This window comes from Athene noctua, chromosome 7, assembly GCF_965140245.1.
Source record: "Athene noctua chromosome 7, bAthNoc1.hap1.1, whole genome shotgun sequence".
In the NCBI taxonomy this organism is placed as follows: Eukaryota; Metazoa; Chordata; class Aves; order Strigiformes; family Strigidae; genus Athene; species Athene noctua.
This window is the reverse complement of record NC_134043.1, coordinates 23,554,131-23,577,637: the sequence shown is the minus strand read 5'-3', so window position 1 is coordinate 23,577,637 and position 23,507 is coordinate 23,554,131. Positions and strand designations below refer to the sequence as shown.

Genomic DNA, 23,507 nt, shown 5'->3' with positions numbered 1-23,507 from the left:
CGTAAGTTATGGGGGCACTTCTGGACCATGAGAATCTTAATGACCATAAACAATTAGGGCTGATTTTTATTTCACCAACAGAACAGCACTTTCTAAAGCACATTCATAGTGCTTGTGTAGTTTTCAGTTGAATACAAACTCAGTATGAATAATTCCTCCAAATAAATCTTAAATTGCTTCTTCCCAAGTGGGGTATGCTTGCTGAAAAAGTAACCACATGTATTTCCTTGTGTACTTTAACACTATTTCAAGTTATGACTGTCCACACAAGGTACTCTTACTGGGGATGTTGCTTTAAATTTGTTACTTTGTTTTTGAATTCAGAAGTTTAACAAAAACAAGTTAGATGCTTGATGTAGTGAGTGCATTTCATATGTGATCTAAAGATAACTGAGTCATAGTATTTTTTTTACCAAAAATCAAAATTACTAGAATGTCTCCTTATGACCTGCTTTTCCAAGGAGTGAGTTAATAAAACGTTATTTCCACTTGTTTGCAGAGTAGAATTGTCATAGATGATACATACCATAGCAAGCCAAGTTGTGAACTTTCAGGGTTAGTGACTGAACCAAATCTGTCAGGTCGTTCACACACTTTAACCTTCTCTTCAAATGAGGTGAGTTTCAAAGTGTGTATATGTGTCTTGTTGATGTTGTTGTTCACACTACAGCATGTTTAATAGAAACAGATTTGTGTGATGTGAAACTAGATGGCTGTTTCCATATTTGAATGTTGAAGAGCACTGTAAAGAATCGTAAGCCCTTACTGAACTAAGGACATGGACTAGTAGATGGTATATCAGCCTTTCTGTACTGATCCTAGTTATAAAAATTAGAATGAACTCTTTCTAATCAAATTGCAGGTTTTAATTTTTAAATATAACACCCTTCTGTTCCACTAATTTAAAGCAATTTCCTGGGTGAATGAAAACTGCAACTTTTTTGACCTTGCCTTCACATTTGTGCAGGTTTGTTTTACCATAATACTTCCTCTAAATAAAAACAAACAACAGGAAAAAGAGGAGAAAAAACATAACAACTAAACAAACCAGAATATACTGGTTCTGATACATAGGTAGAAACCAGATACCTGAAAATCGGTGTTCATTCCCCTGGAGAACTAACTTCTTTGGCCACAGCTGAAACCTGAAGTCAACATTTTGGTAACATTCTGAGATACTGTCTCATTCGGTGTTTGACTGATGGTCATCTTTATAAATTAAATCCTTTATAGACTAGGAGAAGTCATTAAAAGCTGTACACAGTCATCTTCCAGAATTGAATTAGAGAGCTTGGCAAAATGGTAGTGATAATGTTTGAAGAAAAAAATTAAATGATGGTTCATGAATGTGGGGGTTGGTTATTAGCTATCTTAAACCAGGCTTTGGTGAAATCTTCAAATATTCCAGTATTATGTAGAAAGTCAGAACAATCTTACAAACAATGTTATAAATATGAAATCAAAAATTGTATAACTAGCTTACAGGTTTCAGTAATGGATTAATTTCTTGCAGATTTTTATCAGAGGTGACAGTCATAGATCTAATGAAAACCAGAGGAACTCCAGTTAATATTTATCATTGCAAGTGCTCCCTGCACTTTTTTGCATGAAATGGTTCAGGAATGGAATGTTTCTAGAACTTTCAAGCAGTATAAATCATAAGATTTTAACAAAACTAAATATCTTCTTGAATACTGTTCTTTGATAAGTGTTACAACTTTCAGTAAACTTCTGGTTTTAAAACTCAAACAAAAGTTGTCTGTTACCAATTGTGCTTGTGTAAAGTCATGATTTAAGCCTCTTTTTTTGTTATAGATGAGTCTGATTCTAGCATTCTCTCTAGTTCATATGTTGCTTATGCACATAGCCAATAAAAGTTGTTTGTACATTTTGAGTAATTACATTGACTATCAGGGTTTGTTCTGAGGATAAATACACTTAGAGCTGGTTTCTCTTTTGTAGAGCAGTATGTGTGAAGAAAAATAGGTAGTTTTGCTCTTGTTTTTTTTTTAATTAGTAATACAGTACATTGAAGTCTAGGAAAAAAATAAGTAACCATTCTTACAGCAATTTTGGATATTTCAAATCCTTAAGGTCTTCACAAGTAGAATTTCTACCTGGTGCTTGTTGTTCAGATGGGTTCATAAATATACAATAGGGATCATGCTAGCCAGTGTAACAATCCCTGCTTTCAGAGGAACAGGCTACTGTATGCTGCCCTGTTAACCCTGGAATTGTTAGTAGACAGGAGATGGAAACACCTCTTAGAAATCTAGACAGGAGCAGCACTGAAGAGTCTGCCTCTGCTGCACAGGTACTCACAGGCAGTTTGGGGAAGTGACTGTGTGGTGAGAGTTAGGTGTTAGCAGCCAGCTAGTTACAGCAAAGGCACCTCCACTCACAGTTAGTTACTAAGCTAGCTAGTAATCCCTCCTACCCTTCTAAAGTTTTTAGTCTGTTAAATGGTGTGATGCCATTGTTTTCTTGGGTTCTGTATTTTTATCTTTAGAGCCTTCAGTATTTCTGTACTTGCTTTCTGAATTACTCATGTTTTTATGCAGGAGCACATGATTTTCTCATGCTTCCATACCTTATAAGTAGTTTTAGTTCTGCTTTCTGAATTTGCAGCTGATCTTTTGTGTGTGTGTTGGCTGTTTTGGTGACTGTAACTGATGTACAGACAGCTTGGGACGGTCCTCCTGCCTCTGGAAGGACAGTGAACAATTGGGGAAAAAAATTATACAGAGGTGTTATTTGATGACCAATAAGCATTACTCAAAAATCATTGCTCTTCATATTATTATTATACACTTTTGACTTTTATATTCATATGCTGAAAAAAAGTTAGATGTGCTTTTCCCTTGTGTAGTATTGAAAAATTCAAATTATACAGGATTAAATATCTTCCTTTTCACTTCTGTGAGGAGATGATGTCTAAGTGTTTTAATACAGATTCAGTTTTTGGTACAATACCTTCTGGTTTTAGGTTGTGTCTTTACTAATATAAAGTAAGAGGAGTTTGTTAGCAGCTGATAATGCTGAAAGCCTAGACTGGAATTAGTAGCTCAGTCTGGAGGACAACTCTGAGGTACAGTCTCTTAGCTACTCTAATCTGTGCTGCTTGGAGGAACTGCTGCGGAGAGCCCCTGAGATTATGTCAGAGAACTGCATTCCCCTGGCAAAATGACTGAATCTAGGGCTCTTTGTTTGACAGAAGTACACTTTCTTCAAGTACTTATACTTTTGAAATTACAGAAGCAAAGTTCTTGCATGGCTAGTGCAGATTAAATAAAACTAGTGAGTGAGTTCCAACTGGAATAAAACTTTTTACAGATTGCTCAGTGTAAAGGAGATATATAGAGATACACACACACACCCCCAGAGGATAAAAGTGTATGTGTATATATATATTTTTTTTTTTTTTTAAAAAAGTCACAATATATATTTCAGTATTTCTTGCTGCTGCTAGGCCACACACAACTCTGGGATACAGGTCAAACTTGAAATGCAAAAAGTTTCCCCTTTTTTTGTGTATTATACATGAACACTTGCTAGTATGAGACAAAATACAAAGTTACCAATATATATTTTGTATTACAGTATCAGGTTGAGGAGTGCAGTTACCTGAAATGATTTAAAATAAATGGGCATTTAAAAATTCCTTTAGTAATTTATAAAATGAATCTTCTTTCTCTGTACAAAGCATCTCAAGCTTGATATGGCTTGGACAGAAAACTCTCTGGGCCCCAGTTGTCTGGATACAGGTGCTTTACAGAGCACTTCAAGCAAAACCTCTTCTAGAGCCCTTGGTTGTTGTTTTACAAAAATTGTTCTTTTGCACATCAGGAAGGTGGATGAGTTTACACTTGTTATATCTATGTAAGCATTTTAATTTGTATTACAAGTTAATTTTTGAAGTAAATCTCCTGATTGTCCCCACTTGCCTTACCTTGATTTATCTTGGAAATCAAATCAGGTATATTCCTGGTACATTCCCACTGAAAATCCTTTGAAATGCTTGCAGTATGGATTTTAGGACCTCACCACAAACTGTTCTGTTCTACAAACTTTTTCTTATTTATCTGCACTACCTCCTAATGTAACCACTGTGATTTGTTTCACAGACCAGGGAAAGAAAACCATTTCTAATTGTATGTAGTCCTCTGAGAATTTAAAATTGTATTTGTTTCACCTCAGATGTGTGTTCCATGTTGCACTCTCAGTTCCAGTTTACTGCATGACCAGATTGTATGACAGGCCTATGTCTCACTGTCTGTCACTTGCGATAGCCAGAATTACTTTGTTACACTTAATCAACTCTCCCAAATTTTCCATCAAGGGATTTGGATTTTTGTGAGATCACTCTGGTTGGGATCTGTAGTTGTTCACCTGAAACTTACAGGGTCATGTATCAAATCCATCAGGAGAAAGATGCTTATTTCCATGTTTTCTGTTCACAAATGACACATACATGGCTCGCTGGAAAAAATGGGCATACTTTTCACTGTTTTGCAAATGTCTTTGATAAGTAGTGGAAGCTGCCTCATGGAGAAGTCCACAAGTCTAATGCACTCAATCAGGAGCTAGTGAGAGATCATTTTGGATAGTTAATGAAACTTCTGGTAACTCTGATGTTACAGATTCAAGTACATCACTAGAATTTCTGTACAGACGTTGAGTTCTGTTTTATGTAGCTTTTTTTGTGATGAAGTAATAGAGCGCTTCAGGACATACAGCACTACCTTTCCCCCCTCAAAGCTAACTGAAATTGAAGCAGGGAGCTTCAAAAGCTCTGTGAGCAGGCAAAGGGTATTTTCAGTGGAAGGCTACAAGCTCTTCTGAAATGGTCTTCTACTAGGCAGACCCTTTAAAATGTTGATTTGATGGCATTAGATGAAAGAATAAACAGTACTCTTTTTAAAAATGCACCAAATTTAGTAAAACTGTACCTGGAACAGTCACCAGATTTACTGACTACTAAAATTACTTTTATTCTGAATTTCCTTTACTTAACAATAATCAGTAATACAGTTGAAGAGCGATTTGATTATTCTTAATGTTGTGTAAGGCAGTATCTAAGATTAGGACTGTGCTACCTTAACTGACTGGGGAAGCTTGTTCATTGTTAGCATACATCAAATTTAAGTGAATGCTTTGCTATATTATTTCTTAGAGAAAACCATTTATGTTCTCTATTTCTGACTTTGTGTTGAATGTTGTAGTGTCTCTTTGTTTATAGCAAACTGTTAGGCAAACTGACTGTAAACTGTGATCTCAAGAACTTAAATCCTTTTGGAGCTAGAGTATGTTTAAAAATGTATTTTATTAATCAAACTTGGTTGGCAACTGGAATTCAACATATACAGTCAAGTAAAACATGGCTTACACTGACTTTTCTCAATTGGTTAGGCATTAGATGATGAATTTACAACAACAGGAAAGCAAAATCAATGGCACAGTAGACCTATTTCTGAATGGACCACCCAGCAAGTGTGCCACTGGTTAATGGGAATGAACATGGAGCAGTATATTACAGAGTTCACAGCTATGAACATAGATGGACAGCAGTTAATGCAGCTCGACAGTGAGAAGTTAAAGGTATGTGAATATCCCTGGATAGATTTGTAACTGTATAAATTTCACTGCTGATTTAGAAGTATTTTTAACCTACAAAGTCTATTCTCCTGTTTTCGTGACTTTTTAAGGGCTAGAGTTTTGCTTTTGAAATACTTGGGAGACTATACAGTTAGATGAGAATTTAGTAATTGATTGAACAATTAAAGACAAGCCAGTTTTAATCAGAAAAATACCAAATATTTCTTCCTTGTTTGCATCTTGAGAAAATCATAGTTTCCCAAAGGGCCTTGATACATCTATCCTCAATCATAAGGTCATATCAAAACAAGATCCAGCCAATTCAAATGTATAGAACTGCAGGATCCAGTTTTAGAAACCTCTTTCTTCCCCATCTCCTCTTCAAATGGGAAGGCTAAAATCTTATCTGGTGATGTTGTAAATGTTTTTGGGATTTACTCCTGCTGAAAAAAAAAATCTCTTCTACATTTTTCTTTTGAGCCTTTTCACCTCTGGAAGCTGCATGTATGTGTCCCTGATAGTGCTATTAAACTCTTCAGGGGTGGGGGGTGTTGTCCTTATCAGACTATATTTTGCACAGGCGATGTGTGACTAAAATGAGGTTCATTGGTCTATTCTGACATAAGGCAAATTAATATTAACGATCAATAGTAGGATTTGAGTGTTTTAGGGAGGAAAAAAAGTGTCTTAACTTCAGTCTCCAAAATGTACCTGCATTTTAGAACAGATGTGCAACACTAAACGTCCTGTATTTTGCCAAATATTTCCTTGGACACAGAGGAAGTACCTGTTAAGCATCTGTCAAATGCCTGTCTATTTGGGGAACATTGGATGTTGATACTTAAAGCTTAGTTTACACCCAGTGCCATTCAGAGTTCCATAGAGTGTGAGCGAGTGCCGTCTGTAACTTCGCATCGGGTACTGCCACCTACTGATCGAAAATCGAAGTGTACCTTTTACTTAATAGACTTTCTAGTAGTACGTTCTAAAGTCCTTAATGTTAAAAATTAAAGACTAGTTACTGAATATAAATTCCTCTTGTATAAAATGAGCTAGAAAATATTTTGAGACTACTACTTATTATGCTATTTTCTGGAAATTCTCGCTTGTCTACGTGTTTATAAAAGCAACAAGAAGCTGTTACCGCACAACTGAACAAGAGTAAGCCCTTGTTTCCTTACCTTGTTACCCAGATAATAATTTACAATGCTCTTGAGGACTTAAGTTTATCAAATAAACAGACTATCATGCAGCAAAGTGATTAACGCTTTTTTAAACTGTTCATGCGCAAGCACTGTTGAGTTCTGTAGGAAAAATTAATCATGAGGCTTTTTCTTTTCTTCCTTTCCCCGCCCCCAAAGGCTTTGGGAGTTTCCAGTCAAAATGACCGATCAACAATAAAGAAAAAAATTAAGGATATTAGAAAAACACAAGAAAAACTGGAAAAGCAGAAGGAAAAGGTTCAAAAGAAGGAGAGAGAAGTTCGCAAGACTGGCAGAGTGGTAGCCACTCTTGAATCAAGCTGCTAAAGTGACCCTGTTTTGTTGTAGCGCAGACTTGCTTCATCCTGAGGAAGTTCAGCAGATTTGTATATAATTGTACAATTGAGGGAGGAGGGAAAGTGCAACAGTTTAACATGGTAGGTGGTTTTTTTACTTTTTAATTATGGTCCCTCCCAATTACAACCCAATAAAAAGAAATAATGTTTTCACTATTTTTATTCCTAGTTGACTCTGCCTGTACTAATAGACAATAATTTAACTTTCTGCCTTAAGTGATATTTGTGCTTTTAAGACCTCATATGCCCTCTTCATTGAAATTGATTTTGTGAAAAGTAGAATGCAGTATTAAAAATCATTCCAATATTAGTCAACCAGCATTTGATAGAGTTGAATCTGATAGAGGGACAATAGGAAAATCCTGCCAACAAATTCAGTCTGTGACAGTCTGTTTATCTGTTGCCACTAAAGATGTATAGTAAAAATTAAGAAAACAGTAATGTCAAATTAATTTAAACAGAAAGCATGTATTTCAAATTTATGGATTATTTTGTTTAAATTCTTGTATTTCTGGGTTTTTCATTCAAAGTTCACTGTAGTAGCACATTGTTTCTGAATTCTGTGTTGCAATTTACTGAGAGAATAACAAGAAATATTAAGTAGTTTCCACGAACTACATATACTAAGCATAATAAGTTTTCTGTACACTACCCGTATGGTGTTGGGACAAGGTTTAAACCTATAAATAAGATCTTTTTTAACCTATTTTTCCTAAAATAATACATAGTTTTATAGATTTATGCTATGAATAAGATCAATTTGCAATACATGTATTTCTCTTTTCTACCTGCTACAAGATTTTTGCGGACCAAATTTATATATTTGCTAATTTTAAACTATACTGTTTTTCAAACTTAAAATACTGAGGGAAAATTGTAGGAAAAATTATCACTGAAGCACTGGGTTTCTGCATTGTATTTGAATGTTCGATTGTAGACTACAGATTATTTCTCTTTCTTTAAAGGAGGATTTGATTCTCAGAATAGTTTTGAACATGAATTGGTGTTTTGTATATTTACATACTATTTTCTAGAGATTCTGCAACAGTACTTCCTTTAATTAGATTATTCCAGAGACATAGACTAGTTCAAATATGAATTTCAGCATAGAATGCACTAGAACAAAACTTACATAACTCACTTATGTGGACCAAGTTCTCCTTTAAATCTATGAACTGTTTTTCATTTTAATTAAATGAAAGAACTTCACTGTTGCTGTTTCATAGTCGGTTTTTCTTGTATAAATGTTATCACAAATTTCAGCAAAAGAACTGTGTGGAAATGCTTCTGCACTCTATGCATTTCCAAAATAAACAAAATCTGAAAATCTTGGTAAGAATTACTTTTAAAAAGACGTTCCATTTTCACTTTTGTGCATTAAGAAACAATTCTCTGGTCAAGATTTAACCTATTTACTTTGTTTCCAGTATCTTTGAGTTTGTACGCCAAACTTACAGTCCTTGAGCCAGAAAGGAATGCTGCCTTACTGGTAAGAGAAGGGAATTAGAAGTACAGAATGATCAAATGCTTAGGATCACACATGTAAAACCACCGTTCAATTAATTCAGTCGAGGAAGCTTATTTCTCAGTTAAGTGCTTTCAGCTAGAACAGAGAATATTGATACAACTATGTATTACCTTTTTCCTTTAAGCTTATGGAACTGAACATTGCACCCTGTGAAGAGTGTGTTTCTCAGGAAGGAGACTAGTGGAAATGATGGTTTCAAAGACTTGCCTGTGTGCAGAGCTGTTGTAGCTAAATGGGGGCTGCAGCTGGATGATAAACTGACCTGGCACCTGTGCATAAGAACATTGATTATCACAGACCACAGCATTTAACGTGTCAGATGCTAAACAAGAAGGCTGGCTCTATGGAACTAGCTTAGTACCACGCCACAAAATCACCAACTGAAAATTTAATTTTTAAAATAGTTTTAATGAATAATTGTAGTGATTCTTTCAAAAAATTAAGTTAACACAAACAAGATTAATTTTACAGTACAAGACTGAGCTCATTTGCATACAAAACTATTAATCTCTGCATTTTGATAGCTAGTAGACTGATTTTCTACAGTGATTCACTTCAACTTAACCAGTGTGCTAGCAATGATTACAGTAATGAAACACAAAAATTATCTTCTATTTAAAACAAAACTAATCAAAGATCAAACTTGTAAGTAGGATTAAATGTAGTAAACCAAAATATTACTACATTTGTGTTTTTACTACAGTCGTTCAGGGTGGCAGGTGAGGAGATACACAAAATTACACAGCAAGTTGTTCTAATAATCAGAATTCAATCAGTAGCTAGTTAAGAGCATGAAAGGTTTTTATTTCAATAATACCATATGAAATACTTTAATAAACTTTCTAGAAAACAGACTGTGTAGTTCTCAGATGTTACTAATATCAGTTCAATTAAGTTAAACATTTAAAACTTGGCATAAAATCTAGAATGTTCAGCTTCAGAGTTGAGTTTTTAAAATTCCTTGTTGTAACTTCCAGCTTTAGGTCAGTAAAAGCAATAGCTGCAAGCATTCCCTCTAACTTTTGTACAAGCCACTTTACAGTATGTGGAAATTCTCACATACATCCTCTTGCAGGGTTGAAGAAGAGAACAGCTATAGCTTCTCCTTGCTTGTAGCCATGCAGATTCAAAGGTAGGCCTCCCTCAGTGTCACTCTAACTGTGTATATAGCCCATTCTGTAAATCACTCCTGTTACACTGACCTACATTAGCTTGACCAGGGTGTAACACCATTTTTTTGTTTTGCAGAACTAGGCTAGGGAGGTAGCAGGTGATAATCTTTAATCTGACTCAGCTACAACTGGAACAGCATGACTTCAATTTCTAATACCACCTATTCCCTTCACTTGCGGTGTCTCACCTTCTGCTCTGTCCAGAGCTAGTAAACTAGCACAGATCTTTCTGAGGGATTCTGCATGCCTGTGCAGAACAAAAGTCACAGCATTACATGCAATGAATTAACTGAAAAAAGGATTAGTTCTTGGTATCTTGAATATTTCAGGAGTGATGAAGTTAAGGAAGGACAGGGATTGAGGTGCAACATAAATATGTATGATTTGAACAAAGTGGGCACAATAGTAATTAAAAGAAGTTGAATCTTTTATTAAAAGGACTTTGTACCTGAAATGTAATACTCATTCCACTCCCTGTCTTTCCCAGTATGTTTTGACAGTTTGCCTTGGACAGATGAAACACATTCTGCTTACCTTATTTATGTTATAGTGTGACTTCCACTTACTGCATAAACAAGGCCAGAAACACACCACAAACAAAAAAGTATTTTCAAAAACTGAATTCCACTTTTTTATAAATACTCCTGAGAAGATAATTTGTATTGTCAAAGTAATAGAGATGGCCCTATTAAGGACAGATTTTTTAAATCTGTTTATTAAAGTAGTTTCCATGTACAACTGTAACCTGACATACCCGAGTGAGATCTTACCAGGGCTAGAACATTGATACTGCATTTTGGTATTACCTACACAAATACGAGCAAATGCAAACCAGCATACCTTTACTGTACACAAGCCAACACTATCTGCTAATTCACAATGATCATCGCAAGATAAGTTTTTCACATGTATTAAATATTCACATTACAACCAAAGAAATATGACTGATACCACATACCTGAGATACATTATACCAGTGGTAACAGCTAGAACTGATTTTTGAAAATTTTTTTTTAAATCCCTACAGACTTAAGTGTGATTTCTACAGCTGCAAAAAACCTTGATGTAGGTAACATATATCTTAACTTCGCAAAAGTAGACTTCAGCATGCTTAAGATAAAAGAATAGGGAGTGTTGTACAGGTGCAAAGGTATAGCAGTGAGCTCCTCTATTTCTTACATGAGTTTTCCATTAATCGATAATATTGTATAATGGAAGAATGCTCCAGTGAGCTTTTTCAACAGTTCTATTAAAAAAATTTTGTAAGTATATGAGTTAATACTTTTCTCACCAGATGTGGCATAGATTGCATTAGTCCCAGTAAAACCTGAAATCACTGCTCCTTTGACTTAGCTACTGAAAGTGGAACAAACTAAGTGTGGCGTTCTCACTTAAAATTTAAAAGTATGTACAGTTTTGGGGGTTTTCTTGGGTTTCATGTTTGCTGAGTTGTGGGGTTTTTTTTAATTCCAGAAAAGAGTAATTATATTAAATCTTCTCTTACTCCACTTAAAATTACCTTCACACATCAAATATGGCTCAGCATCTTGGTGTGAATCAGGTCTTTTAAATTCCCTTTACAGACATACCTACTTCTTATGAACAGTTGAAGAAAAAGCTATATACTGCGAAAAGTGGTCATGTCCTTTGGCTCACTGCTTGGCACACACCAATCATCTGCTTCGTGGTTTGCTTTATAATGTTTCCAGGCTGCTTTATTATATACAGGGAGTCGTTCAATTGATTCTGTTGATAAGGCCTATAAGTAGAGAAGATGGTAGCTGATCATTCCTTTTTAATCATAGTCACAGTAACAGAACAAGGAGTTCCATTATCAGGTAGATTAGAGATGCTGATAAAATGAAGTGTTACATCATACCTTTATGTAAATAACTGCATCTGTACCGTAGCCTTCTAAGGAATACAGTTTCAGATCTCCTTGGAAGTACTGCGCATACAGACGTGATATGGGTAAGCCATAACCAAATCCAGCCTGATCCAGGAGAAAAAGTGTATTTTCGGTAATTGTATCTAACATCAGTGGTGTTTAACTTAATAGGTAAATAGACAAACTAAGCATCATGGTTGACTGTAAGAGAAGGCATTCAAATATTAACTATTATGCCCCCCAGAAATGGAAGAATGCATGAGTGGTTGTGATTATGAGAAAACTGTTCTACCCCTGCATCAGACAGCGCTGCTAGCAAACACCTTGTATTAGCTTCTTCAAAAAGAGATGCACTATTAGAGAAAACTGTACTGAGTCTGTCTTATGCCTCACAGAGCTGCTAATCTGAAGTCAGATACATTTCATCATCAGTATATATATAAAAAAGTTGAAGAAGTAGTGTCTTATGAATTTGTAGCTTATATTAAAATTCTATCAAGCCCTGTCTGCAGTAGCAGGACATAGCCCTGAAGTGTTAGGTATATTTTTTTTATATACTGAATTTTAATCTCCCAATGAACATACACACTTTTCTGTAAAGATCTAGTGTTTAACGAGTAGCACAATCATCTAGATGCAGAACACTATATACATTTAAAAAACCCATTCTGAATGATGCAGTGTGAAAGAATAAATTCAGGAAAGCTGTTCAGAGCTTCCCACCGAGAGCTAAGGCTTTATTTCTTGTGCATCTATTAAGTTCACATGAGACCAAAGTAGATTCTTCTATGTCCTGTCACATCTGCATATCTTCATTCTTGCCAGGGGATGGTACAATTGACTACACAGTACAAATGAAACTATGGATTTGATCCAAAATTGTTGCTATAATTATTTTTCCTTTCATTCAGGGGCCACAACAAGAATGCAGAGTCCTGTCCTTACTGTACTACATCTAGCATAGCTAAGCTTTATATTTTGTAGAGAAAAACAATCTTGAACAAGTTTAAAGAATTTTTTTGTATTTTAGGATTTTATGCAATTTTCCAGTTATTTTCAGAAAAATATTTGAATTAAGCTATAATATTCAAATGGTGTTACTCACTATCTATAAAATCAGTATTTCATAGCTTTGGCTAAATGGTTTCTTTTGTGACAACATATCTAAGATGACAAGGTATAAAAGATGTGCATACCAAAGGTGTAGCTCGTGACGTCTCAACACGTGGACGTGGTGCTGTTGAATACATGTAGTTGAATAGTCTGTCAATTTTCCTCATAGGAACGCCTCCACCGCGATCACTCATCTGGTACAAGAAGGAACATGTAGCATTATGTCCCTGAAAACATTTTTATAGAAGACAGCTTCTCTCAAACAATAATCCAGAGAAAGTTCAAGTAAAACATAATATAAAGTTGTCCCTATTAAATTACGGGTTTTCTTAAATTCTCATCTTTCAGCTACAGCAATGCCCAGAGAGATGAATCCTTCCCCTTATCCAAACCATTAAATAAAATACTGCCATAAGAAGCACTTATCATCTTTTGGAAGCAAGGAAATTCTACTTGAATTGTGCATTGCTTTTATCTTGTTCATAATTTTGTCTGAAGTCAGTATCTATACCTTTTAGCAATGCCAGTTTCTGTGTATTTTTCTTTATTCCTCAGAAATACTGCTAGTTAAATACAATCTATTAAAACCTATTATTGAAGAAGTAAGTCAGAAGAGTTGTTTTACTACAGTTTAGTTAGACCTATGAAAAACAGTGCTTGCAGCTGGTCTTTGAAATCATGGATGTTGTGCAGAAATTAGTCTGCAAACTGTACTTCAGGGAGGTTTGATTTGCATGAAATACACAATGTTTATTTCCCTTTTTTCAGTTGTTTCACACTTGTATAGCTGTCATTGTCACATACAAAATGCTGGTATTACAACTGTATAAAGATGCTGCTTCATTTTTAGTCATGGTTGCTTATAAACTAGGCAAGACATAAGCATGACAAAAGCATAGAATTCTATTGCAGAGCCTTCAGCGTGACTGTGTAATGAATTTCCTCCTGATGGAGTATGTGAAATTCCATAATGGGCTTGTTAGTTACATACTACATCATCACATACAATCTATTGCTAGAACCAGATCACCAGCTAAAGTTGGTAATATGCTGCCTATGACAGAGAAAAAAAACTAATCAAAATAACCTTCAAAATAATAAAAAAGTGGGTACCTTCACAGTTAAATCCTCATTTCCCAATGTGATGTGTACATGAATTGGAGGATAAATGCATCGATCAGCATTATGTTCCATGGTGGCTCTCATTGCATTCTGCAATTTTCAAGTACAACTTAAATCCTGTTCCTAACACTTTGAATATTATCTTAAAATATCAATTTCAGAAAGTTATTTTTATAACATATTTCAGAATCAGGACAAATATGTATGGTTTTAGAATAGTTTTTAAAAATATTTCTTGTTTATTCAGTATCAGTATTTATATAGCTTATTAGAATACTTAGACTTCAAATATTAATTTTTTTAGAACACCTGAAATCTGGTATTTTAACGTAGTTTTATTTGCCTTTATAATGCATAGTATGTGCAAAAGATCAATAAAAGTCTAGGATTGAAATGCTCGAGGAAAGCTCTATAGGACCTGTTATACATTATACCAGATTTGAAGATGTCCCCAAAATTATGTCTCTTATTCTCACTTGTTTTAATAATTCATGTCTTTATACATTTTAAGATTTTTTTGACAAAGCTGTCTACTCAGGTGTCAGATGCATTCAGTGGCTACGCAAAGGAGATACACCTTCCAAAGCTGTTCATTGTCTATGCAGTTACTGTTTGTCTAAGTAATACAATTTAGGTATCTTCCTGCAGTCAAAGGGAGAGGTTTTGCATTTGCAAAAACTCACTACTATCTACAACTGGTTCAAAAAGTCAAACAAGTATACATCTTTAGTGAGACTAAAACAATTGTGTAAGGGTAAGTGCACAGACCTTGAAAAGTTCAAAAACCATGTGATAGAGATGTGAGGGCACGTATACCACTTGCATGGGCTGTCCTGGTGATTTAGCTGGAGGAAAGAGAGTCTAAATAATTAAATAGCAAACTAAGCATCTTATATTCATTCCCATAGTAATTCAGAATGTATATTTGTATCAGTGAGAGAATTTACAAAAGAAAAATTTGAACAGAAATCTTTTGAGAAGCTGTGTTAATCGAAAGTCATACTCAAGATTTTTAAATGTGCTTGCTGCTTTAATCTTAAAACCCACTGTGGCTTCACTGATTAGGGCGTATAATAGTTGCTTTCTAATACCTGTGAGGAGGTTATCATGAAGATTCAGTCAGGCTCTTTAGGTGGCAAAAAAACAAGAAACAGTGAGTGTAAGATGAAATAACAGAGGTTCAGAATGGATAAACAGAAAAACTTTTTCACCATGACAGTTAAGCATTGAAACAGGTTGCCCTGGGATGTTATGCAGTCATCATCCTTGGAGGATCTGTAAGACTAAATGGATAAAACCCTGAGCAACCTGGTCTGACTGCATTGCTATCCCTGCTTTGAGCAAGAGGTCAGGCTAGAAACTTCCTGAGGTCCCTCCCAACCTGAATTATCTTATGAACCTATAATGCACCAAATAATAACTACAGCACAGCCTGTTCTTGGCTTCATTTAGAAATTAGCTGACTTCTAACCACAAACCTTAACAAGAATTATACAGATAATTCTGTCTATAAAACTGGTATAGTTTTCAAACTTTTTTTAGAGAATAAATTCTAGAAAATATATCATGGGAACACATTCATTATATCAAAAATTAAGGAAAGGTTGCTCAGAAAATTCTGGTAGCCCTTAAGTTCTTTCAGTTAAACAAATCAGTGATTTCTCACCAGACTCTGTTAGTGCCCAGTGTTTTATGAACATAAATGTTGAAGATTAGTGATGTCAAAAGATCTAGAACAAATTAAAGCAAAAATAAAAGAGGGAGGAGAAAAAGAACAAACACCCACACTTTGAAATATGTCAGGTTCCTGTCCTCAAGTTAATCGCTTCCCTTCATGCCTTTACCCCCAGATCCCATGTCTAAGGTTTAAATAATGGTCTCCACTCTCAGCTGTCAGCAAGGAATGTGCATTTGGCCTGGATCAGGTTTAACTCACCTTCACAATTCACTGAGCAAGAGGTCACTCCTTTTATAAAAACAGAACTGTTTGTTCTGGCTTCTGGAGCACATACACCATTAAACGACCCCTCAGTACAAAGAATTAGGTAGCATGACCGATAGTTTCCTACGACTGTTTTTAGTATGCTCCAGAAATGGAAAGACGTAAACTCTTTAACCTAGATACAGAATGACAGGTTTCGTACAGTAGGCAGAAAAGATCTGGAACATGTAGTCAAGGCCACACCTTCTTTGCCTTTAGCTTCATAGGCCAAGTTACTGTGGTTGCACTTTGGCTTCTGCAGTTACTTGTGGAAGCAATTTTGATTGCTTGTTTTTGTAGGTCTGTCTGAACTTGGCATTTAGTATCTTGAAAAGTACTATAGTGAGAAGTGTCAGAAAGGCTCTTTAGCATTCAGCAGGACTAGGAGGATAATAGCTGACCTCTGAGTTCACAGCAACACAGTTGTAAACTGTTTTTTTCAAGTCACAGCCAATGGGTTGAAGTTTTGCCAGGACTTGTAGTTGTAATTAGATATAGTACACTCAAGAACATGATAGCTAAATAAGCAAGATAAATTAGAATGGAATGTTTAGTATAAATCTTAAGTGTCACAGAAAATGCAGAGTGAGATGCAACAGTATAGGGTGATGACATACAAGAAAACTTAGGGAGGGAAGGAGGCTGCTAAAATCTGTTCTATCAACAGCTGTAGTGTCAAAAACTTATACTGATTTCTGTTTTCTAATTAAAGGGAAAAATAGGGAAGGGTTTCTGACAGATCTAAAAAACCCAACCCAGAACTGTTTATGACAGTAGATACAGAGAACGCATTAACTGTATGAAATGAGAATGTTTCACCACCAGCTACTTTAGAAGCCATCACTATGTTCAAGAGTGCCTCATCGCATATTCACTTACCATTCAACTCTTCAAGGATGAGTTCTGGAGAGCTCATGTAATATAAATCACAAAGTCTCTTAGCACTTTCATAGCCATCTATAACAAAACCGCAGAAAGTTACATTTCCCCCTCCGCTTTCTTTTTTTGCCTTTACAGTTTGCCAAAAAGAAAAACAAAAATTGAAAACACTTGGGAGAGTGTCAGGGAGATTTAGTATGCTCTGACAAAAACTGGCTTTATAGGAAAAAGTGACACTTTCCAGTTAGGAAAGAGGAGTATACAAATATCAAGATGTGTATTGGCTCTCAGTGTAGACATCCATGTCAGTTTTCAGAATTCTTGTTCTTATCTGCTGTATTTACCTCTAATGACTTCAAGAACATTGCAGCTAGGATCAATGCTTCCAATGTGTTTTGGATGAGCTGGATTAATTTTCCCACCAAACAGTAAAGCTGCCAAAAAAGAAAATATTATTTAATACCTAATTTTATAATTTTAGTTTGTGTCTTCAGTTTTGCTAAAGAGAATTTTATAGGCAATCTGTAATTCCAATTAAGAATTGTATTGACTGAGTTTATAAACAGCAAGGCAAATAGTGTACTTTTAAGAAGCATTAAAGTACATTTGAAGCACTTAAAAATGAAAGGAAAATATACTGATATAGTGCAGGTATTATCTCCCCTCCTTTCAACAATGGCACTTACAGTGTTGATTAAGGAGCATTCTAATTGAAATGCGACTCATGTAGAAACGGTCTAAAAAATACTGCACGTTCTGTGAGGTCACTGGATCAATGCCAAAGCTTTCCTTGTACTCTATTACTCCTTGAGCCATTGTAGGAATTACATCATTGTGTCGATTTCGGATTTTTATCACAGTATCTGTAAAGCTAAAATTAATATATTGTTAGTATTTCACTTTAATACCCTGGCAAACGGATTATCTGCCTACAAAAACAAAGACCACTATGTACAGAAGTATCACAGGTGTGCGTACAACAGTAAGAAAACAGGTCAGTCTTTACAGTGTATTTCACATGACTACCATTGAAACAATCAGTAGTCAACCATTATTGATTATTTATAAAATTATTGTTTATTTATTATCTTGATTACTGCCAAGAAAAAGAGAAAACTCTGCCAACCATTTTCATGCAGATCATCCCATGCCTGTCAAATGGCAGTTATGGTCAGTCAACCATGACCAAACTGACTCTACAGGTGAGAAGTTCCATATGTAAGTTCCAACATTGTGTGTAAGGAACTGGTAAACACTTGGTCAAGTTTAACATATTCATAGTTTCAGTGTAACAAAAAAAGCCCTGACCAGAATGATGCAGCATAAAAGTGCTTTGTTTCACATTTTAATGTACCCTCTTTTTAGGGACAGGGGGTGACATTACTGCAATTCTTATGTAAAGACTGGAGATAGCTGTAATTTTTCTTAAGCTATCGTTTTCTTGCCTGTCCTTGTACATAATACTAACATATGTGGCAGCAAATCCTTACCTATGAATAGCCCCTGAATCTTCTGAGCTTTTGTCCTTAAAGTCAAGGATCTCCTGAAGACTTTGGACATACCTTTAAACAAAAGAAACATGACAAAGACCAGTTCTAACATGCTTCCTCAGATCCCTTTGGTTAACAATTTATGGTCTTCAAAGTTGCCTGTTTCCAAATTACTGTATTTTATATATCCCATTATATATAACCTATGCTCTGTGAATTATGTTAGATCCTTTTGAATCCATTCATGATGTTTTCTTCCCAAATTTCCAGAGCACTGAATTCCACGATTTAATTAGAATTCATAAAACATCTTCCTTGTGTTTTAAACCCAGTAGGTGATCATTTATTTGCAACCCCAGCGAGTTCCTGTTATTAGAAAATCTTCCCAGCTTGTTCATGATTTAAGTATTTCTGCCATCTCTTCCTTAGATGTGTATTTTCCAAGCTGAAGAATGTGATTTGGTTTCTCCTCACGTAGAAATTGTTCCAACCCTCTGATTATCCCTCTTGGTCTTTTCTGTTCAGGATGGAGTAACTAGAACTGCATGCAATTTAGAGGAATAATGGGCTAACACAGTGGTACAATTATATTCCTCCCCATTTGTTACTTAGTTCCTAACACTATTTGCCTTCTTGCCCACCAACTGACATATTCAGAAGAATATCCCCAGTAACATCAAAATTTCATTTTTCAAGCAAGCATACAGGGAGGGGAGGTTCCTCTCTGTGCTCTACTTTGCATTTGTCCAAGTGGAATTCATTTTCCATTTGATCAATGGTCATAAGAATTTAAGCATTCATGTTTCATTAAGAGCCTTCAACTTCATTGATAGATCTTTTTATATTCAGTCATCTAATCAATCCCACTTATTCACTAGATTTTCTGTTCTCTTAACTTTAAAAGCCTTCCCAGATAGCCACGTGCCTTTAGCAGTTGCCAAGCAATCTCTTTGTTTTGCTTTTATCTTACAAAAATTCATGCTTATTTGTAAGTTCCTTACTTGAAAGCAACTTTTATTTTTCAGAGGATGTTTTTTTATTTTAATAGCCTCATATTCTTTATGCTGGTTTAGGTGTTTTAGTTTTGGGAGCTGCTTCTTTCTTTGTATTTTCTACACCATTACTCTCAACCTGCAATAACCTGTCTTTTAAATGGTTTCTACTATCTTTTGCAAGCATTTTATGCCTGCTTCTGTTGGTTTCTTCAACTAGCTTCCTCATTTTAGGTAAGTCCCCTATTAAACATTGTTCTGGTGTACTTTTGTTTTCACTGAATTCTCATCCATGACTATCTGCAATACTTAATGACTTTTAATTCCTTTGTGGGTTCTCCAATTGCTCCTAAAGGGTTTTTTCCAATTTAGTTTCTGATTTAGGTCATATTGGCATATTTATGCGGTCTAAATAAGTGATGTTCATGTAACAAGCACATGAAATCTTGTTTTTGTAGAAGAGAATGAGTTCCCCCAACTTGTATACATGCAGGAGGTCATCTATAAAGGTATGAAATGACACTGTTCTTACCAGCTCTGCACCAACTGAACTGAAGGTGTTCTTAAGAGGTTGTCTGGAAGTAGACTTATTTCCTTCATTATGTTTGCCAATCTCACAGGCAACTCTTGTCGCAGAAACATAAATGAAGTCTTTTCACAAGCATTTTCAGATCCTAAGACCAAAATAAATATATGACAACATCAAAATAAAGTCAGTACTTCTGGTAGAGAACTACAGACTCTTACCTTCTGCATAGTATGTCTGTGGTTTGGTTTTAAAGTTGGCTTACCAGACCGGCTGAGTCAATGCTTCTTTCATGGCAGCAGCCCATTTATATTTCAAAATGTAAACTCACACTGAAAACTACCAGCCCTGTTGCAGTAACCAGAATCTTCAATATAGAAATAGTAACTAGTGCAATAGTTGCAGAGCCGTACTATTAAACTTTAAATATCACTTCTATCCATGTAAATTGTTAATTTTACTTGCGGCAAACATTGACTGTAACCAGCACTGATCAAAGAGTATGTCATTCTGAGCATGCCAGAAGGGCAAATGAAACCAGCACTAGAAACTATTAATGGGAAGGATGCTCGAGAAGGTATCATGGTCCCATACATCCTCCCTGCCTGATCACTGATCTTGCTGAATTATCATAACTTGTATTGGAACACTTCCAGAAAATAAATTCTGTAATATTTCTCTCATCTGCAGCCAAATCTGTTGTAGTTTAAATTCACTGTCCTACAGGAACAGAAGACAGATGAGCAAATTCACATGAATGCCGAGAGAAATGGAAGTAGGACAGCTACTGTGCTTAGTCATTACGATAGTAGTTTTCCCATACATTTACTTTTTAAAATTTTTGACATTTTTAAAAGCTTAAGGCTAAATTAATGCACCTGTTCATAACTGACCTGTCCTTTTATAAGGACAGATGTCATCTGTGTGGGTGGCAATTAAATGTGGTTAAGATCAGGACCTGAATTTACTTCCACAATGCTTATTTTACTAAGGGAGAAAGGAGGGTGCATAGTGGGGAAGATGGTAAGAAATGCTGTACTTTATTCTCAGCCAGACTTCTTTCTGGACTTTGAGAGTGTCATGTAAACAGCTTTTGAACTTACTAACCTGTTCATCTGCTGCAGTGAAGTACATACCTCAGGCTTGGTGTTTCACAACAGGTAACTCCTAAAACTTAACTCTCACTCCTTCCATTTGGCAAGGGGGATTCAGGGAAGAAGATTAAAGAAAGGGACATAGAAAAAAGGAAGCTGGGAGTGTCTTCAACAGGAAAAATCTTCAGCAAATTGGAGTAGTTTAATGCATCCACACCCAGATATATCATAAACTACACCGATGACAGAATGTCGCTTAACTTAATAATAAAGTGAATAGCTTACAAGAAATTCCTCCCCAGTGACACCAGTATTATGCATTGTCTACATATGACCTCTGCCCAGAAATCTTTCATTCTTCTCCCTAGTCAGATTACATTTCAGGCATGACTTACTGACCTTTCCCTTTTCTCAGGTAAAATTCCATGAACAAGTCAGATTGAAGGTATTAGAATTTAAAGATAATCTTCAAATGCCTCATATACTCAGCAAATGACATTCCAGAAATTAGTTTTGTATCTGGAAGCCATATCTTTGCAATCCTGGGTCAAATACAGAAGACAGCTTAGGGTAAGCAAGACTTCAGTGAATGGGCAGATGACTTTGTTTCCCCTGTGCAGCTATGGTCTACCTAGGCAAAGAATGGGTAAGACTCCTACAGAAAATACTGTGTGCTTACAGCCCAAGATATGACTGATGTATGTGATCCAGACCTAAATTTGCTTACAGAATATTTCATTTATTAGATTGAAACCTGGACAAACTATAAGCAGACTTATTTTTTTAAAGTTAACATTACCAGATTTTCTGATTTCCTCTTTGCCTGCTCTCATTAGCAAAAGGAGCCAAAAAAGTCCTCAGTAAAAACACCATCACATTATAACGGCTACAAAATGTCTTACAGACAAGTACGGTCTCACTGTTGCTCTCTTTTTTTTGCCTCTGTTACTAGTTTTTACTATCTGTTATTAAATCCTTAAACAAAAGGGAAGAAAAGAATTCCAGATTACCTTTACCTGATGTTCAGGTACTAATAGCAAAAGAGTAGCCTAACTTTTGACATGAGGAAATACTGTGCCTTGAACATAACCACTGATTTTAAAGTAAGCATTATTTTATCAGCATGTTAGTGGTCAAATAATACAGGTCAAAGTGAACTCTGAATTGCAAGATTCTTTCCTTAAAAGTATAGTAGTGATAGTATATATTCTGGTGGGGTTCCTGTACAAAACTGGAGTTTTAAATATTGGATATATTTTACTGCAATGTATGAAACACTGAATAAATGAAGTGACAATAGATAGTTAAGAGAAACTTTTCTTCCCAAGTCTTCCTACTTACACAAAGTCTGGGATTCTAGGATTAGTTCTCAGTTATGTTTTACTTACAAAAACATAAAAAGCAATACAACTATTAAGTAGTTAAATATTTATATACAACATTTATGTAAACACTTACTCACATGAGTGCCTTGTGTATAGAAACAGATTGTATTATAGTAAGGCTCCATCCCCAGGCTTTGAAAAGGTTTTTGGGCGTGACTTACAAGACCTTTCTCTGTGTAGTCTTTGCTTTGATGCAGAACAGAACTATTCCTGTGATCCTTTCTGTCTCCAAGCAGTCAAACCTGGGAGCACTACAAATGGTTTTAGTGCAGAGTATAAGACTGAGTATCCCGTTACCGATTTACTCATTGTCAACACTAGATTCCCAGTCCTCCAGGATAGCTCTTGGCATTTACATCCTGCTCCTCTCACACATCTGAAACAACATTTGGGTAAGGTGTTTTTGTAGGGCACTGACGTGACTGAGAAGTAAGTGATGATTGTTTCAGCTGTCGGCACCAGCTGAGGTTAAACGTTTCTCCTGTTTGCTATACCTTAAAAGGCTGCATGCAGCTAGCTTGCAAAAGCTTAACAAATCTCACCTGAGTCTCTGCTCTAACGATTACCAATTGTCCTAACTGCCCCCACTCTCTCCTCGGCGCTGCAGGTTTTGCAGAAAACGAACTACTTTTGTGATGCCAAAAACTCCAGCTGAATTTCAACCTTTCCTCGTCTCCGGGGAAGGAGCCAACTGGGCTCCCTTCTGGAAGGAAGCAGAGCCTTTTTCTACCAAAAAGGCCCGTATTAAGAAGCGATAAGCAACAGCAGGGGCACACGGCAGCACTAACACGAGCTGCAGGGGAAGGCGGCGGGGTGGGGAGCTTGTGGCGGCGCCGGAGCCGGCCCGCCCCCGGCCCGCTGCTGACCGGCGCCTGCGGGCAGCGCGGCGGAGCGGTGGGGGCGGGCCGCGGGCAGCCCGGCGGGGACTCACCGAAGTCCAGGAACTGCTTCATGGAGAGCGGCGAGGGGGAGAAGCGCGAGTAGAAGTCCACCTGCTGCGGGATGCTGCCCGGGGAGGCGCCGCGCAGCAGGGCGCGCAGCAGCCTCATGGCGCGGCTCTCGTCCTCCCCCTCAGCCCGGCCCGGCCGCCATTTCCCGCCACGCCAGCTCCCCCGGCCCCTGCCCAGGCCGCGGCCTCCTCCGCCGCCCGGCCGGGAGGAGGTGCCCGAAGGGGTGGGTGTCTC

The 23,507-nt window shown here is 36.4% G+C and overlaps 2 protein-coding genes across 10 annotated transcripts in view; one reads left to right on the top strand and one right to left on the bottom strand.

The window, feature by feature from the left end:
* LOC141962544 (neurabin-1-like) overlaps positions 1–8,367 on the top strand; it is a 104,290-nt gene extending 95,923 nt beyond the window's left edge. For 5 of the 8 annotated variants that reach the window (XM_074910831.1, XM_074910829.1, XM_074910834.1 and 2 more), the window contains exons 17-19: positions 500–616; positions 5,410–5,598; positions 6,957–8,367. In XM_074910831.1, coding sequence (XP_074766932.1) covers positions 500–616; positions 5,410–5,598; positions 6,957–7,124 — 474 coding nt within the window. In that variant the 3' untranslated portion in view covers positions 7,125–8,367. Of the gene's footprint in view, positions 1–499; positions 617–5,409; positions 5,599–6,956 lie in introns of those variants that run through there. The other 3 variants (XM_074910836.1, XM_074910835.1, XR_012633959.1) reach the window with 2 other exon arrangements.
* Positions 8,368–9,068: 701 nt separating this feature from the next.
* Positions 9,069–23,398, bottom strand: PDK1 (pyruvate dehydrogenase kinase 1). 2 transcript variants are annotated; one of them, XM_074911389.1, is made up of 11 exons: positions 23,255–23,398; positions 19,851–19,992; positions 18,327–18,398; positions 17,523–17,707; positions 17,181–17,270; positions 16,837–16,914; positions 14,745–14,821; positions 13,968–14,066; positions 12,938–13,048; positions 11,733–11,846; positions 9,069–11,612 (listed from the first exon to the last, which is right to left on the bottom strand). In XM_074911389.1, exons 1-11 carry the CDS (start codon positions 23,370–23,372, stop codon positions 11,472–11,474), a joined length of 1,227 nt encoding a protein of 408 aa, XP_074767490.1. In that variant the 5' UTR covers positions 23,373–23,398; the 3' UTR covers positions 9,069–11,471. The 2 variants fall into 2 exon arrangements, with proteins under 2 accessions (XP_074767490.1, XP_074767491.1); XM_074911390.1 differs by lacking the exon at positions 16,837–16,914.
* Between the last annotated feature and the right edge of the window lie 109 nt (positions 23,399–23,507).

Coding starts and splice junctions, on each gene's coding strand:
- PDK1 (XM_074911389.1), bottom strand. CDS start 23,372: ATGAGGCTGCTGCGCGCCCTGCTGCGCGGCGCCTCCCCGGGCAGCATC. Junction 14,067..14,744: donor TGGTTTTTGAACTTTTCAAG/GTCTGTGCACTT, acceptor TGAAAATTGCAG/AATGCAATGAGAGCCACCAT. Junction 11,613..11,732: donor ATGCAGTTATTTACATAAAG/GTATGATGTAAC, acceptor CTCTACTTATAG/GCCTTATCAACAGAATCAAT.